We start from the raw sequence: 16,084 nt of genomic DNA, 5'->3' as shown, positions 1-16,084 counted from the left end.
TATCATTGTTTTTTTGTTTTTTTTGTAAAACAGATAAACTAGCCCAAAAAGACTTTGTTTTTAGGAATAGTTTTCTCTTTTGTATTTCATTGATGGTGTATTGAGGAATGTTTGAACTTCTCACAAAACCACACAAACGCATGCCCAGCAGATTAGCATTTTTCCACAGGAAATGTTTTACTGTAAGTTCTGCTTTTTCTAAAGAAGAAACCAAAAGTGTTTCCCTCTGAGTTCTCATTATTGAGAAACATAAACCATGACGGATAATATTTTAGGATTTTAGAATTTTCAAACAAGATATTAAACCATTCTGTCATGTGCATCAGACCATCTTTACAAATGGCATACATTTACTGCTTTGTTTAGTTAGATTTCAAATGAACCTAATGTTATGGAAACCTTTTAATAGCTTTTGTGGTTTGTGGTGTTCATTGGAATCATCATTCAGATACCTTCAGTTTTAATTATTGAAATTTATATTAATTTATAGTCTTAAAAGAGCTCATCCACCAGCCACTTTGTACACATCAGCTGCTCAGTCATAGAGCAGGTTATGTTCAATGCTGCAACTTATAGATGCACGACTGTATCTCTTAATGCTGCTGTTATGTTAATGTTTGAACTGTTTGCTAGTCATTCTGATGTGATGTTGTACAAGGAGGAGCTGAAGTGCTGCTCTCCATCTCGGATCTATGAACATTCATATCTGTTAAGATTTTGCCTGGTTGTTAAATAATGTTGTGGTCCCAGCAGAACATTATGTTCTTCTGATATCTGCATTCATTTCAGGTTTGCAGCCATGTTTATTTCATCCAATACAAATGTCTTTTAGTATTGTTTTATTTCTGAAGTTCAGTTTCTATAGACTTTAGCTTGTTGTTCGGAGTTGAACTTATAGGCAATCAGACATTAGTTTGGTATTTTTCTACTGTTTTAAAAATAATACTTTGTTTAAAAATAATAACTGTTACATCCACCAAGGGCACAACATATTTGAGGACACAAGACAAAAAGATGAGGGTTTTACAAAATATTTTATTCATAAATTCTCTTCACTTTGATTTTCTTAGGTCAGCTTCTTCTAATTTTCTGTGAAGAAACCAACATTCTCACATCCGTGTCCCAAACAGTAAAGAAAAACAAACCCCCAAAAGTATTAACAGAAAGTTGGACCTGGTGAGCCGATCAAACAGAACAAAACGGTACAGCAGGGGGCCAACCCTATACAGGGCCGTCGAAGCTCCTACTAGTACCGGACTAAATCAAAAAAGAATCTAATAAAAAAGAAAGATCGAAAACAGGACAACCGGTCCCACCAGGCCAAAATCACAAGAAAAGCAAACAAAGGCTAACAGAAATACCGCAGGGCAGGCTGGAAACGTCAGCTGCGGCCCACAGCAACTGAACTTGCGCGCACCGAGCCGGTGGAGCGAGCGGAAGCGAGTGGAAAGGCGGAGCTCAGGTAGGAAGATGGCGGGACTCCTCAACATGCCGAAAGCCAGCCTATTTATAGGCGGACCAACAGCGCCACAAATTAACGTAATTAAATGATCACAAAGGAATTATCCAAACTCCAAAATAGATTAACAAAAAGTCATTGAACTAAAGTCTATAAGAAAACAAGGAAAAGAAATGGATAAAAATCATAATGTGCCCGAAGCACATAACAAACAAAAGAAAATTCACATATGTGACTCTGATTCAGATTTAGCTGTTGACAGAATAGATCATTAAATGCTGTACTTTTTGTAAGTCACTAAACAGACCTTCTACTTTTAGCTAATTTAAGCCTTCATATTATTTTGCAGTATGAAAATTGTTATATTCTTGCTGAATTCTGTCCAGTCATTCATTTGAATGCTTATACTGAAGTAGAAAGAAAAATCTACTGGCACATCAGACCCACCAAGATTCATTATTCACCAGCTGCTGCTGGATGTTGGTGTTTCTGAATCAAACAGCAAAAAAACAGAAATCATGTTTTTTTTATTATTTTTTTTATTTATTTTCCTGAATCATTCTTTTAATTACAAAGCTTAAATCTAACGCTAGGTTTTACTGTGTGGCTGCTGTAGAACTGATTGCACTGGGTTTACTCGTATCATAATTATAACTTTTCTCTGTATATAGTCCTTAAGTTTTAGTGATGTTCTTTCCAGGTTTAAGGTCACCAAGATACTGGACATTTCTTTTCTCACAGATCCAGTATTTTAATCCAGTTTTGTTGTACATCCAAAGTCCCTGTTGATCAGTAAATGCTTTCAATCTTGGCTCCACTTTGACATTTACTCCTTCCTTCCAGGAACTGTAAAAATGAAAACATCCAGAAAGAAGCAGGAATTATTTTAAAAATGGATGATTTTTTTTCATTAATGATACTTTTAGCTAAAATGTGTTGATATCATGAAAAACTGCTCCAGCTGAAAATATGAGCATCTTAAGGTTCACAGTGACTCAGTCCAGCTTTAAATTACCACATATCACTAAAGTGCTGCACAGAATACATTAAAACAGTCACATTATAAATGACTTTACTATGTTCATATGTCATTTCACTATTGCAACATTCTACTGATCAACCTTTAATCAACCTGCTGACATTGAAAAGAAAACCAGTTGAAGATGTAAATAAAATTATTTATGCTCAAAATTCAGATCAATTCATTTGACATTTCATTCGTCACAGATGAGACTCTAGTCCAAGCTTTAGTATGTGTTGATACCAGTGATTATGTGAGTTAACACAGTCTGAGTGACAATGTGCTGATATGTTCAGTAACATAACATGATTTTTGTTTTTATTTCTGTCTGGACGTCTCAGTTAACCAGATCGTTCTCACCTATAAGCTAGATCTGTTTCATCTACCCATTTCCATTTCAAAGTCCATTCCTTTGAACTTAGAAGAGTTTGAAGACCGATCCAGGAATCTCCATGTATCTTCATTCTTTCAATCATGTCCTGTAGAATTTAAAAAAAGCAAATAATGATTTTTGACGATGTACACTTTCAATTTGCAATTCACATTTTTTCCTTATTGTGACAAAAATTATTTCACATTTATTTTACCAAATTATCACCAAACAATATTTAGAGTTGTTTTGAAATGACAGAAATCAGGCATTGTGAAGCTGTGTGTTGTATAAAAGCAACAAGGACTACATTAAGTCACACTAAAATAAAAATACGTCTTTACACATCTTTCCTGATCCTTTCAATGTAGGAATGACTTGTTCATCAAATGACAACCTGGTTAGTAAGTTACTGTGCTTATATGATAAGTTATCAAAATTATTGATCAAAGTTTTTTTAAATTTTAAAAATAGTGAAATAACGGCACCATGATCTATACCCAGAGTTTGTAGAGTCACATGGACTCTATTGACTGGCCTCACTGGATTCTTTTCACTAAATTTATATGGATTTTTCCCTCCACTTAGTTAAATTGTTTTCTAAATTTTACCTTAAAAAACAAACTCCTCTTGCTGCTGTGGGGGGTTCAGGACAGCAGGCTGCATACAGCCAGGCAAAACTTGCTTTACTAGCAAGTTTTCTTTACAACTACAAATATTGCAGATGTTTTATCTCATCCAAACCACACAGTGAGGTAATATATGTCAGGCAAAATGTTAATGAGGTGAAAAACTTAAAGGTATTTAACTTGGATGAAAATAGTACAACTGTTTCACACAGTTGAGTAAACCTTATATTTGTGCAGGATAAGCACAAACACGAGCAATAAATGTACACCAATAACAAAATAAAAACATAGCATGTTCAATATTCATCACTCATTTTATGAGCACCAGGTGGCAGACTAGATCTTCAAGCAACTGCATGTTAGCATCATCAGCCATTGCTTTATTTGCTTGGAGAGTTCATATCATATATATATATATATATATATATTTTTTGCGTCAAAGTAAAAATCTGCTCTCACAATAGAAATTACATGATGTGTGATGACTGATATTTTCTTTGACTGGATAAATGAGGCTGTGATATTTCACTAATTATTTAATTATCATTTAGAGAATGTTTCTAGTCTCTACCAGTTTCTCTTTGTTATTTAGAATCGCCAGATCTCCTCCTCTGCTCTTGCAGTCTTTCCTGCTCTCTGTCCAGTTTTTCTTCTCAGTGGATGCGTAGTAAAAACTCACGAAGCTCCTGCCATTCTTTAAAAAAAATATTTGGTGTTAATTTATTTGACAAAATACAGAATCGTGTAATACTGTCTAAAATACCAGATGCAAAACATAAACTGCAACTAATAAATTTTGTATCTGTGCAGTTTTGGTCCTGACATTGAAACTTCTGCAATTCTGCAAAGTAATTTACAGTCGATTTGTCTTTTTCCAAAAACAGTAAATAACTTTCAGCAAAAAATGTAACATTAATTTTCTTTTGGCTCACCTGTTTGTTCCTTTGTGTGATTCTCAGGACAGGTTTGCAACGGTTTCTCAACAACTGAATGATCTAAAGAAACCAGCAGAAAATGAAGAAAGAAACTAGGGGGTCAAAATAAACTTTTTTTTAAAGATAATGGCGATTTATAAAATGAGATTAAAATCATATTTCCTACAGATTTTGACTCGAACGCCGATGTCCACAACAACCAGAAGGATCAACAGACCAAACATTAGGAAAACAGTCCTGTAGGGTTTTCCTTGGACAGCCGGGGGAGGCTGTTCAGTCTCTGCGCCTTTAAAGGACACAATAAACACATTTTTGAAAGCCTTTATTCTGGTAATTATGACTTCCCATTTACAGTTAACAAAACATGACATATAAAATTAGAATATTACATCAAATCAATAATTCATACAAAATTCAAGATGTTAATTTAAATTCACTATATTTCTTGCATGGCATCAGCTTAGTGTTGTTAATAGTAGCAAATATGTCTTCTGTTCTGCTAAACAGTGATAAATAAAAACAAACAGAAAAAACAAAGACCCCAAAGGCAGAGAGAAGGGTCATTATATATTTGATTGCATTGTTTATATTCTTTGAAAAATTGACATTTTTAATTTATACTACAAAAAATCTGAATACTTTATCTGTGCGACTTTGTTAAAATGCACCTGTTTTACGACATGGTCTTTGTTGTTTGATACTTACCTTCATTCTGTAGAGAAAGACCAACATAAAGGTGTGTAGAGGAATCTGGAGTCTGAACCGTTTCCTCTCCTCTGTCCGGAGATAATTCACTGCCTCTTGTAGTTGTCAAATCTATGTTCTCGTACATGTTGGGAGATTTCTCATGAAAGATGCAGCTGAAAGCAGCATTTAGTTTCTCATGCCAAGCAGACAAATTCTTGGTCTCTTTTTGAAACCAATCAGATTTCAGTAGGAAGTGCACAGGATGTTGTGGCAGAAAGACATGCACACAAATACTAAAAGTTTAATCTTTAGATAGAAACAGATGTTGCATAACGTGTTTATCTCTTATCACATAAAAAAGCTACTCAAATGTAAATGTTGAAATAAATTTTGATACATCAGGGTTTCATCAATTTTCTGACTTGTGTCTTGGTAAGTGGTTTTTCTGCTAAATTAAATACAAGTAATTGTTTTTTGGTGGAATTTCCATTTGTTTTCTTGACCTATTTACAGTTGCTCAAAGTTCAATTGATTTTATTTAGAGTCACATTGAATATAACATGAACACCAGTAATTTATTAAGAAATGACTGAAAGAGGTTAAAGTGTTATCACCACGTTTTTTATTCCTTTATCTTAATCATGTTTGTTCCAACACGGAAGAAACAAACATGATTAAGACAAGATGGCAGCAGATCTGTTTCTGAAACGGCACGACTGACTACTGCTGCTCAAAGCAAATAAAAAAATACTCAACTAAAATTCAAATGCACTGCTTAGGTTGGGTAGACAAAAACTGTATCTATGTAAAATTGGCATGACATCAAAATATGATTTAAGTATAAATAAAAAGCAGTTCTTGGAGTAAAAAAGCATAAAGATGAGCGTTTCTTGTTTGAGTATAATGTCTGGTTTATTTATTTTTCATTATTAATATTTAAATAAAACACAATATAATACTCCTATTCTGTTTATTTAAAAAACAAACACTAATAATTACTAACATATTTTCAAAATGCAGATTAAGGCACCAGAAACAAAACTTTTACTTAAAGATTTTGAAGTCAATACACATATTAAATAATCTTTACATATTTGAGCAGTGGAAAATACTTCCACTCTCGATACTTTATAAAAAGTCTCTGCTCTGCTCTGACTGCAGATTTCACCATGTGCCAATGCTTTAGTGACATTCAGTGGGTTGGTGGCTGTACCGTCATAATATGAGCTTCCAAGGCTTGACCTGCAGCGTTTGGCCAGCTGCTCCAGTGCAGACTGAGATTTGTATTTAAGTGGTTTATATTTGTCATCTGGTCTGTTTTTCTTAATCTTTTTCCTTTTCTTAATTAGAATTGTAACTTTTTTTTGTATATAGTCCTTAAGTTTTAGTGATGTTCTTTCCAGGTTTAAGGTCACCAAGATAATGGACATTTCTTTTCTCACAGATCCAGTATTTTAATCCAGTTTTGTTGTACATCCAAAGTCCCTGTTGATCAGTAAATGCTTTCAATCTTGGCTCCACTTTGACATTTACTCCTTCCTTCCAGGAACTGTAAAAATGAAAACATGAAAACATCCAGAAAGAAGCAGGAATTATTTTAAAAATGGATGATTTTTTTTCATTAATGATACTTTTAGCTAAAATGTGTTGATATCATGAAAAACTGCTCCATCTGAAAATATGAGCATCTTCAGGTTCACAGTGACTCAGTCCAGCTTTAAATTACCACATATCACTAAAGTGCTGCTCAGAATACATTAAAACAGTCACATTATAAATGACTTTACTATGTTCATATGTCATTTCACTATTGCAACATTCTACTGATCAACCTTTAATCAACCTGCTGACATTGAAAAGAAAACCAGTTGAAGATGTAAATAAAATTATTTATGCTCAAAATTCAGATCAATTCATTTGACATTTCATTCGTCACAGATGAGACTCTAGTCCAAGCTTTAGTATGTGTTGATACCAGTGATTATGTGAGTTAACACAGTCTGAGTGACAATGTGCTGATATGTTCAGTAACATAACATGATTTTTGTTTTTATTTCTGTCTGGACGTCTCGGTTAACCAGATCGTTGGTACAAAGTGAACCTGCTCACCTATAAGCTAGATCTGTTCCATCTACCCATTTCCATTTCAAAGTCCATTCCTTTGAACTTTGAAGAGTTTGAAGACCGATCCAGGAATCTCCATGTATCTTCATTCTTTCAATCATGTCCTGTAGAATTTTAAAAAAGCAAATAATGATTTTTGACGATGTACACTTTCAATTTGCAATTCACATTTTTTCCTAATTGTGACAAATTATTTCCCATTTATTTTACCAAATTATCACCAAACAATATTTAGAGTTGTTTTGAAATGACAGAAATCAGGCATTGTGAAGCTGTGTGTTGTATAAAAGCAACGACATCACTCACAATTAAAATGCATGATTATCGCATTACTCTAGTTCCCATCATTGTAGAAATTAATCATTAATGAATTGGCAGTCTGTATGGTTAATTATTGTACTTACAAGTTAATTTATTCATTATATACTGATGTCATCTGAAATATTCGAAGATGACCAGTAAATGTCAGTACGGTCATCTACACCCCCCCGTCCCCACTCCCACTAAGTTTTACAAACCTTAATCATCAAAATGTTATATTGCATTAGACTTGGAATGAACTGACAGGCATAAAGAAGCTAAATTTATATTTCTACATGCTGAAAATTCTTACATACCAGGTTTTGGTATAATTGAAAAGTCTGTAATAATATTTCTTCAAAAAATAAATTGATCAGGTTTTTAGTATGTTTGGCCAAAAATGACAAATAAATAAATACCAAATGCATGCTGTTTTTTTTTTTTCCAAAACAGATATTACTCTTACTACAGGAGTGTTTAGGAAAGCAGGCTGTATGCAGACTGGCAGAACTTTTTTTACTTGCCATTTTCACCTTTCAGTTTATGAGCACCAGGTGGCAGACTAGATCTTCAAGCTACAGCACGTTGGCATGATCAACCATTATTTAATTTTCTTAGTGTGGAGAACTTTAGATCATAACTCTGTGTATTTATATTTGTGTCACTTAAAGGTATCAAAGTCAATGTGTTCCTACAATTACAGGGAAAAGTGATGAAGGGATGGTTGCTTGCTACTATTGCACTTTGTCTGAATTACTGCAACAGTTTGGTCCAAAAAAACATGTAGTGTTACACAAGTGACTGTTCTGAGAATGTGACTAGTACTCTTTGATTCAACTGTGGAAAAAAACGCATAATAATCTTATAACAAGTAAACCTGTTTCTCTTTGTTATTTAGAATCGCCAGATCTCCTCCTCTGCTCTTGCAGTCTTTCCTGCTCTCTGTCCAGTTTTTCTTCTCAGTGGATGCGTAGTAGAAATATGACTCACGAAGCTCCTGCCATTCTTTAAAAAAAATAGTTGGTATTAATTTATTTGACAAAATACAGAATTATGTAATACTGACTAAAATACCAGATGCAAAACATAAACTGCAACTAATACCTTTTGTATCTGTGCAGTTTTGGTCCTGACATTGAAACTTCTGCAATTCTGCAAAGTAATTTACAGTCGATTTGTCTTTTTCCAAAAACGGTAAATAACTTTCAGCAAAAATTGTAACATTAATTTTCTTTTGGCTCACCTGTTTGTTCCTTTGTGTGATTCTCAGGACAGGTTTGCAACGGTTTCTCAACAACTGAATGATCTAAAGAAACCAGCAGAAAATGAAGAAAGAAACTAAGGGGTCAAAATAAACATTTTCCTTAAAGTTATGGCGATTTATAAAATTAGATCAAAATCAGATTTCCTACAGATTTTGACTCGAACGCCAATGTCCATTAAATAAAAAATGTAAAAAATGATTGCATTTTTTTGTTTGCAACTTTACAATACCACAGGTATTGCAATGTGATAAATGTCCTACCTGCCTGGTTCTGATTTCCTTGTCCCTGGTTCTGACACGAGGAATGTTCTTTATGTTTCCAACGTATTAATAGAGCTACATAAAGAATAACCATAAGTGTTAATATGAAGGCGTATTTGTGGGTAAACAGATGTTATCCAAATAAAGGTGAAGTTTTACTTACAGAGTAGCACACTTATCCCCGCCAACAACAGGAGGCAGAGCAAACCCAAAGTTACCGTAGCAACCTTGTACCAGTTTCTTCGGATGGTTGGTCGACGCTTTTGAGTCCGAACTCCTACAAAATCAAGGAGGAGTTTGACTTTTTATCTTTCAAAGTTCTAAAATGTGTTACACTTACAAAGTATGAACTTGATACAGCAAAATAACAGCAGTGTTATAATGCATAAACCTTGTATTAAAAGGTTTGCACACATGACAAAAAAAAAACAGCTTTGACATAAGCTGTGTGGAGACGTCTTTATATTCTCAAATGACACGTCAAATCTACGTTGGCAGTTTAACTATTTGTACAAAATGTTCTAAATGAGGTGCATAGACAATAGAAATGTTTTCATTTTATTAAATGGTTGTGAAACTAGGGCTGCACAGTGGCGCAGTTGGTAGAGCTGTTGCCTTGCAGCAAGAAGGTTCTGGGTTCGATTCCCGGCCCCGGTCTTTCTGCATGGAGTTTGCATGTTCTCCCTGTGCATGCGTGGGTTTTCTCCGGGTACTCCGGTTTCCTCCCACAGTCCAAAAACATGACTGTCAGGTTGATTGGTCTCTCTAAATTGCCCCTAGGTGTGAGTGTGTGTGTGCATGGTTGTGTGTCTCTGTGTTGCCCTGCGACAGACTGGCGACCTGTCCAGGGTGACCCCGCCTCTCGCCCGGCACGCTAGCTGGAGATGGGCACCAGCAACCCTCCCAAACCCACCGAGGGACAAGGGTGTAAGAAAATGGATGGATGGATGGTTATGAAACTACAAATTGATGCCAAAATGTCTGTTTATGCGAAAGCAAAATTTAAAAAGGTTATATGTCTGAAATGTCTGCAGAGTTACAGCCATAATGAAGCAACGTCAAAACTAATGCAAAGTCAATCAAATGCAATAAATATTATATTTAATTAAAGATGTGCCTGTTTTTACTTTTCCTTTTTAAATTTTAGCACATTTTGCAATGTCAAAGCATAATATATTCATTGACACCAAGAAGATAAATAATGCAACCTTTTTAATATCATGTTCTGATACTTTCTCAGGTTTTCGGTATCAAACCATACCTGGAATATTTAAAAAGCTGATTATGTAATAAATATTTATGATTCATTAAAACCTACCTCGGGCGTTCCTGGAGGGATTAACTCGATGGGAGGTCAACGTCTCGGCACTCTCGTAGATGTCGACCACTTTCTCCTCTTTCTCCACTTTCCTTCCTTTTCCTCTCACTTCTTTGCTGTACCTCACCTTCATGGTCTTATCCGGGTCTTCGTAAATGTTGCAAGACATCTCAAGATAGACGGAAGCAGATCGTTCCCTTACCCTCCTGCAGGACTTAAGAAGTTGTTTCAGTAGTATGAGTTTCTCTTCTTGCTTAGCCCAATCAAGTCATTTCAAGTAATTCCACCAGAGTTTCAAAGTCGATTTGATTTTTTGATTTATTTTTTTCTCTTAAAACCCCCAAAATTAGGATACCGAAGCTAATGTGTGAAGTTTTGTGCCAGGTTTGCTGCTCTTGTGTAATAATGAGCTCTTGACAGGAAGTACTGAGATGGTTATCACAGGAGAACATTTACGCACTCGATGGCTTATCGTGTCACAGTGCAATACATTAAACTGAGAGGAACTTTTAATTAAATATATAAAAGTTGTAATAACTGATTTATGTTTTGACACATTTTTTCTTGTCAGGACTGTCTCTTCTTGAATGTGTAATATCTGTTGGTTTTTTAGGGTTTTGCTGTAATGATTTTTTAGAGTGGTAAAGTAGAATTTCTTTTGATAAAACAAGCTAATTGAAAAGCTGTAAGTTTTGTAAAGCAGCCATTAACTTAACTACTACTTAGATTTACTTAAGTAGTGAATATAAAACATAACACAGATATAAGTGGTTTATTTTCCTTCCCTGAGCCAAACGAGAGCAAAGATTTGAACTTGTTTGGTGTTGATGTGATGTACAACGATCACCATGATTATTTCCTCCTCGACATCCTTTCACCTTCTCAGATATGTTAACAGGAAGTAAGACTAAATAAGCTTCAAGCATCAGCCAGAAATGGTTTGATTAACCGTGTGAATTCAAAAAGAGCATCCAGAAATTTTCAATGGCTATTTTAATTAAACTGGAGATATATGATGTATAAATTAATTAATTTAACCATAAATAAATGTGATAAATATAGAGGTTAACTTAGTTATAACTTTTCTTTTTCAGAATTTCAAATGAAATGCTAAATTTAAATGTGACCATACTTCTAGATCAGGGGAGCCCAAAGCCGGTCCTGGAGGCTCGGCATCCTGCATGTTTTAGTTCTCTCCCTTGTGGTTGTAACAACCTCCTCAGCAAGTCAATGTTCTCTTTAGGCCTCTAATGAACCATCATTTGATGCAGGTGTACTAAACCAGGGAGAGAACTAAAACATGCAGGACGCCGGGCCTCCAGGACCCACTTTGGGCTCCCCTGATCTAGACCATGACATGGTTTGAGTCTTTTCTTTATCAGACAGAACAGTGTGTGCTAGGAAGGAAACGTATGACACAAACCACCAATACTGTGACCATGTCGACTTTGTGGTTACAATGAGGTTTGAACATAACACATTATGACCAATTTTATAAAATCTTAACATGGTTGTTAAAAAAAAAAAAAAAAACATACAGTGTGCAAGACTGACAGTTCAAAAATAAAAGTCGTTACTCTGGACATAATCTGGATTGTTTTCTTATGTCATATTTGAACATCCAGATGGTGTTGTGCATATATTTTAGAAATTCAGCATGATGATATAACACAAACAGAGACACCCTGTGTTTGTATCTTTAATGTTCAGTATGTGTGCCTCAGTCATGCTTATTTAAGACAACTGGTTGATTCTGTCACTGAGGTTGAAACTTTTCAACACTTTCTCTCTTTTAACGAGATGTTGCTCCTGTGTTTGTTTCCTCTGGTAGTTAGATGCTTCTGTAGCAAACTCAGGACAAACCACCGCTGAACTCCTTATAGGATCACAGAGAGCCAGTGTTTTGGTGTTGGTCAGGACTCTGGCTGCAGTATTTATTAAGATGTTTATAAGAATGTTAAATCTGTTGAAGTAAAGAACTTGTCAGTCTTGTTATTTCAGGCTGTTGAACTGGATCTGAGTAGTTTTTCGTTCATCTTCTCCTTCTTTCATCAGGGACCCGCAGGTCCTGTTGGAGATACAGGCGTACCGGGACCTCAAGGACCCCCTGGACGTCAGGGACCAAGCGGCCGCTCCATCATTGGACCCCCTGTAAGAACATCTGGCTTCCTGATTCACATTTTACAGTTTCTGTGTGACCACATTCATTTTCAGTACCTGGATCTGTTGTCTGCAGGGTTCTGCAGGTGAGAGGGGGCAGAAAGGTGAAGCTGGCCAACAAGGACAACAGGTAACGACTGTTCACCCGATGTGGGATTATTCTACTTTTCACTTTTTAAATTGAAGTTGTTTTGCAGTAAGGCCAGATTATTTGTTCATGGAACGCTTATTGATCTTGACATTCCTGAGAGATTTTAGTAAATATTGATACGTTTTTTCTCAGGGTATGCCTGGAAGACCTGGGCCTGCAGGAAGAGAAGGACCTCCAGGACCCAGGGTCAGTCCGAATCTCTTAATATTACAATCTTTCAGTAGTGAAACTGTGAAACAACTCGAGTTCTTTCAAATATTTTGAAGACTCCTTGAAAAGAAATATCATTGCTGACATTAACCAGTCAAAGCCTACCTCAGGCTTTATCATTTACTTTCACCTCTACAGGGACTTTCAGGCAAAGATGGCCCACAGGGCAGACCGGGGCCCCCGGGAACTATGGTGAGACCTGCATAAAATCCCTCCAGTATTGAAAAACTTATTGATTTGTATTAAAACTATTGCTGGAGCAAATTTGTTTCTGTGCCTCCAAGTAAAAAGCAAAATAACATAATTGCTTATTTCTAAAATGCAGTCAACTCATTTGATTTAAGCTCATTTAAAATTGGATAATATTCAGAATGTGTGATTATTTTTTTATTTTTTTGCCTTTGTTGCTTCAAATACAAAATGACCACCTGAAAATGTCTTTTCTGTTTCCAAAGCAGTTTGGTCTGAGAATGTATTTTTTGAAATGGTTTCCAATTATGTATTTATCCAAAATTTATAAAAGAAATCGAAGGATAAATTACGAGATATTTCATTGCTAGCGGTTATTGGCTGTGTGATTAAATTGGATGAACTCTCTTCAGGTAGAGAGAAAACTTGATAATATGCAGAAGAGTTTTTGAAATTGCTCAACCAAACCCATTGATTTCAGCTGCATTCGTTCCTTCTGTGTGCTCAGGGGACTCCTGGAGCTCCTGGATCTCCTGGAAATACTGGCCCCCAAGGAAAACAGGGAACCCTGGGACCACCGGTGAGTCTGGAGATCATACTGCCCTGTTTGTCTTTGTGAACTTTTTTTTTCTTGGTTTGCATTTATTAAAGAGAACATATTCTTTTATAGTACTGTGCCAACATCCCGGAGGCAGCAGGACGTAGCGTCAGTCAGGCTTAGCAGAGTGTGTCAGACGGCCTGGGAGCTGCTAAGGTGGCTAACGGGGGATTAATGGCTCCCTGTCCAGTCTGTCTATGACCGTATTTGATACGCAGACACCCAAATGAAAGGCAGAGTGAAGAGTATTCAAGCTGACACAAAGGCAGACATCTGAGTTCAGACTGTTTTGTGAAAAGAACTTCCAACAGTTTAACCCATTGTGTTGTGCTTAAATAGCGGCACTGACAACTTCTCTGTCAAGAGCTTTCACCAACTCTTTTTATAGCATGAACTTATTAAGTCATTTTTCAACCTAGATCACCCGTTAATGAATTTCTAATGCATTGCAAAAACCCTGGTTCAACAAATGTTAAGTTGGATTTTTAAAATTGCAATCTGCAAAAAATTCAAACCAAAGCAAAGAAGAAAAAACTCCAAGGCGGTTTAAACACATCTTTCTCTGGCATTTTGTTTTGGTTTGTTTTCTCTGCTTTGGCATTTATTTGCGTTTGAGTGAAAGGAAACCACATTTTCATAACGGCGCCAGAGAAGAAACAAGACTCTGTGGGAGGCGATAAAAGCTGCTGATAAATGAGTTTGCATCGCTTTGATAAAATGTTGTCAAGCATGTAATCATCGCTGCGTGGGCGGACTGCAGAGAGCACTCATCAGCTAATTACAGCACCACTGTTAAGTTATTGCTCTTAATGAGGACTTGGTGGAGAAAAATACCGAGCAGTGAGTGTCGGGGATTGACACAGTTTCTAAAACAATAAATCTCTGCAATTTTCTTGCTTTTGTTGTTTTTTATTTTGTGCTTTTCATTTTCTATAAATGTTGTTCAGTCTGGAATAAATTTCTACATATTTCCTTTACCTTGTTTTCGTATTGAGCATGAAGTTAAGGTAAAGATTAGACTCTGCTAAAGTCTGTAAAATATCGCAATAAATATTTTAAAGCAGCATATTCTGACAGTGAAAAAATGGAATAAAATCCAACTTTTAAATTTAATAAATGTATTTTTTTGGTCAAAAATATTGTATGTTAAGAAAAAACTGCCGTGCTACTTTATGTGGCTGAAGCTGTTTTTAATGTTTCTCATTTTCAAGTCAGGAATATTTATACCCACAAGTCATTGGTATAAATATTCCATAATAAAGAGGCTGATTTGTCTTAACCAGTCTACAAAACACAATGTAAGTCAGGCCAGTGTGAACAAATGCTAAATGCCACTGGGAATACCACTGGAACTGTGCGTTTCTGAACAACATTAAGTTCAGGAGGGTCTGCTGTCACTCCATGTGAATATTCTTCTTTTGGCACCACAAAAAACTCTAAGCATATGGCCAAACAACAACACATGGTTCACTGACCACTAAATCAACCTTCTTCCATGACTTTCTCAGTTCCTTGACCTAAAGCTCGTAGAAAATGTGTGAACTGAGCTGAAGAAAAGAGTGTATCAGATAATCTGATGGCTTTCTGATACAGATGGCCCTGTTGACTAACGGGGTTACAGCATAGTGCAGTCTGACGTCTGTGAGCTGTCATGACAGTTGATCAAAAAATGAGATTTTTATACGCAGCTAAATGTTAACCTTTTCATGGCTGTAATGAGTTAGATGTAGAGATATGTGAATAGAAATGCCGTGGGAAAGGAGGTTTTCTGTATGTTTCCAATCAACTTTATGTCTTTCTGAAAACTTTCACAGCTTTTATTGAGGTGAATTTTGCTTTGAGGTCAATGAAGTCTGAAAAGCACTTTCCTCTGAGTCAGTTGATATCATGTACATTATTTGTATGTTTATTTTTGTTATTAATTTTATCTTTTACCTATTTTATTACAGGGTCCACCAGGAACAAAGGGAGAGAAAGGTGAACGGGTAGGTGTCTTTGTCTTATCTTATTTTAAATGAATGAAAGTATCATAATATTGCATTAGCTGTAGTATTTTATTCAAATGTTCAGGTAAAGTAATTTCTCAAAACATCAAAAATGAATGACAGAGGAACTTTGCGTACATTAACCAAGTTATGGTTGATGAGCTGGAAGTCTCAAGCTACATTAAATGATCTTTACTTGGTCTACAGGGTGACCTCCAGTCAACGGCATCAGTTCAGGCCATTGCCAGACAAGTCTGTGAGCAGCTGATCCAAAGTAAGTTAGGAAGAGAGGATGACATGGAGACATGGGCCTTAAAATGAGTCCAGAATTTCCTTTGACATTGATCATATTCATAGAATCACGAGCATGAGGGTTTGTTTTGTGTAAAATCAAAAATCTGAGAGAACCCTTACTCTGTTGTT

At 35.8% G+C, this 16,084-nt stretch overlaps 2 protein-coding genes and 1 long non-coding RNA gene across 10 annotated transcripts in view; 1 reads left to right on the top strand and 2 right to left on the bottom strand.

Moving 5' to 3' along the window:
- The window catches only part of col14a1b (collagen, type XIV, alpha 1b), a 144,176-nt gene that overhangs the window by 122,837 nt on the left and 5,255 nt on the right, over positions 1-16,084 (top strand). For all 5 annotated transcript variants that reach the window (XM_081613013.1, XM_081613011.1, XM_081613010.1 and 2 more), the window contains 7 exons: positions 12,424-12,519; positions 12,605-12,658; positions 12,812-12,865; positions 13,028-13,081; positions 13,587-13,658; positions 15,626-15,661; positions 15,869-15,935. In XM_081613013.1, the coding sequence (XP_081469139.1) occupies positions 12,424-12,519; positions 12,605-12,658; positions 12,812-12,865; positions 13,028-13,081; positions 13,587-13,658; positions 15,626-15,661; positions 15,869-15,935 (433 nt within the window). The remainder of the gene's footprint in view (positions 1-12,423; positions 12,520-12,604; positions 12,659-12,811; positions 12,866-13,027; positions 13,082-13,586; positions 13,659-15,625; positions 15,662-15,868; positions 15,936-16,084) is intronic.
- LOC145553902 (uncharacterized) lies at positions 526-4,147 on the bottom strand. The gene is made up of 3 exons (XR_014089942.1): positions 4,051-4,147; positions 2,841-2,959; positions 526-2,305 (listed from the first exon to the last, which is right to left on the bottom strand). It is a non-coding gene; the product is annotated as an uncharacterized LOC145553902 (long non-coding RNA).
- Positions 4,175-11,671, bottom strand: LOC145553901 (killer cell lectin-like receptor subfamily G member 1). 4 transcript variants are annotated; one of them, XM_081613021.1, is made up of 11 exons: positions 10,369-11,671; positions 9,214-9,327; positions 9,051-9,125; positions 8,769-8,831; positions 8,630-8,677; positions 8,403-8,530; positions 7,211-7,329; positions 5,120-6,650; positions 4,581-4,700; positions 4,412-4,474; positions 4,177-4,320 (listed from the first exon to the last, which is right to left on the bottom strand). In XM_081613021.1, the coding sequence occupies exons 1-8, from the start codon at positions 10,535-10,537 to the stop codon at positions 6,479-6,481; spliced, it is 888 nt and encodes a 295-aa protein (XP_081469147.1). In that variant the 5' UTR covers positions 10,538-11,671; the 3' UTR covers positions 4,177-4,320; positions 4,412-4,474; positions 4,581-4,700; positions 5,120-6,478. The 4 variants fall into 4 exon arrangements, with proteins under 4 accessions (XP_081469149.1, XP_081469147.1, XP_081469150.1 ...); XM_081613023.1 differs by lacking the exon at positions 9,051-9,125 and having other exon boundaries at positions 4,175-4,320; XM_081613022.1 differs by lacking the exon at positions 8,630-8,677 and having other exon boundaries at positions 4,178-4,320; positions 10,369-11,669.

Source organism: Poecilia reticulata, chromosome 11, assembly GCF_904066995.2.
Source record: "Poecilia reticulata chromosome 11, P_reticulata-male-v2, whole genome shotgun sequence".
NCBI lineage: Eukaryota > Metazoa > Chordata > Actinopteri > Cyprinodontiformes > Poeciliidae > Poecilia > Poecilia reticulata.
The sequence above is the reverse complement of the archived record's forward strand: the minus strand, read 5'-3'. Positions and strand labels throughout refer to the sequence as shown.

What these genes read in the sequence shown, in the direction of transcription:
- LOC145553901 (XM_081613021.1), bottom strand. Translation starts at nt 10,537, where the DNA reads ATGTCTTGCAACATTTACGAAGACCCGGATAAGACCATGAAGGTGAGG. An exon ending in TCCCTCCAGGAACGCCCGAG is followed by an intron (nt 9,328 to 10,368) that starts GTAGGTTTTAAT and finishes TTGATTTTGTAG; the next exon opens with GAGTTCGGACTCAAAAGCGT. An exon ending in GGAACAGATCTAGCTTATAG is followed by an intron (nt 6,651 to 7,210) that starts GTGAGCAGGTTC and finishes TCATTTTTACAG; the next exon opens with TTCCTGGAAGGAAGGAGTAA.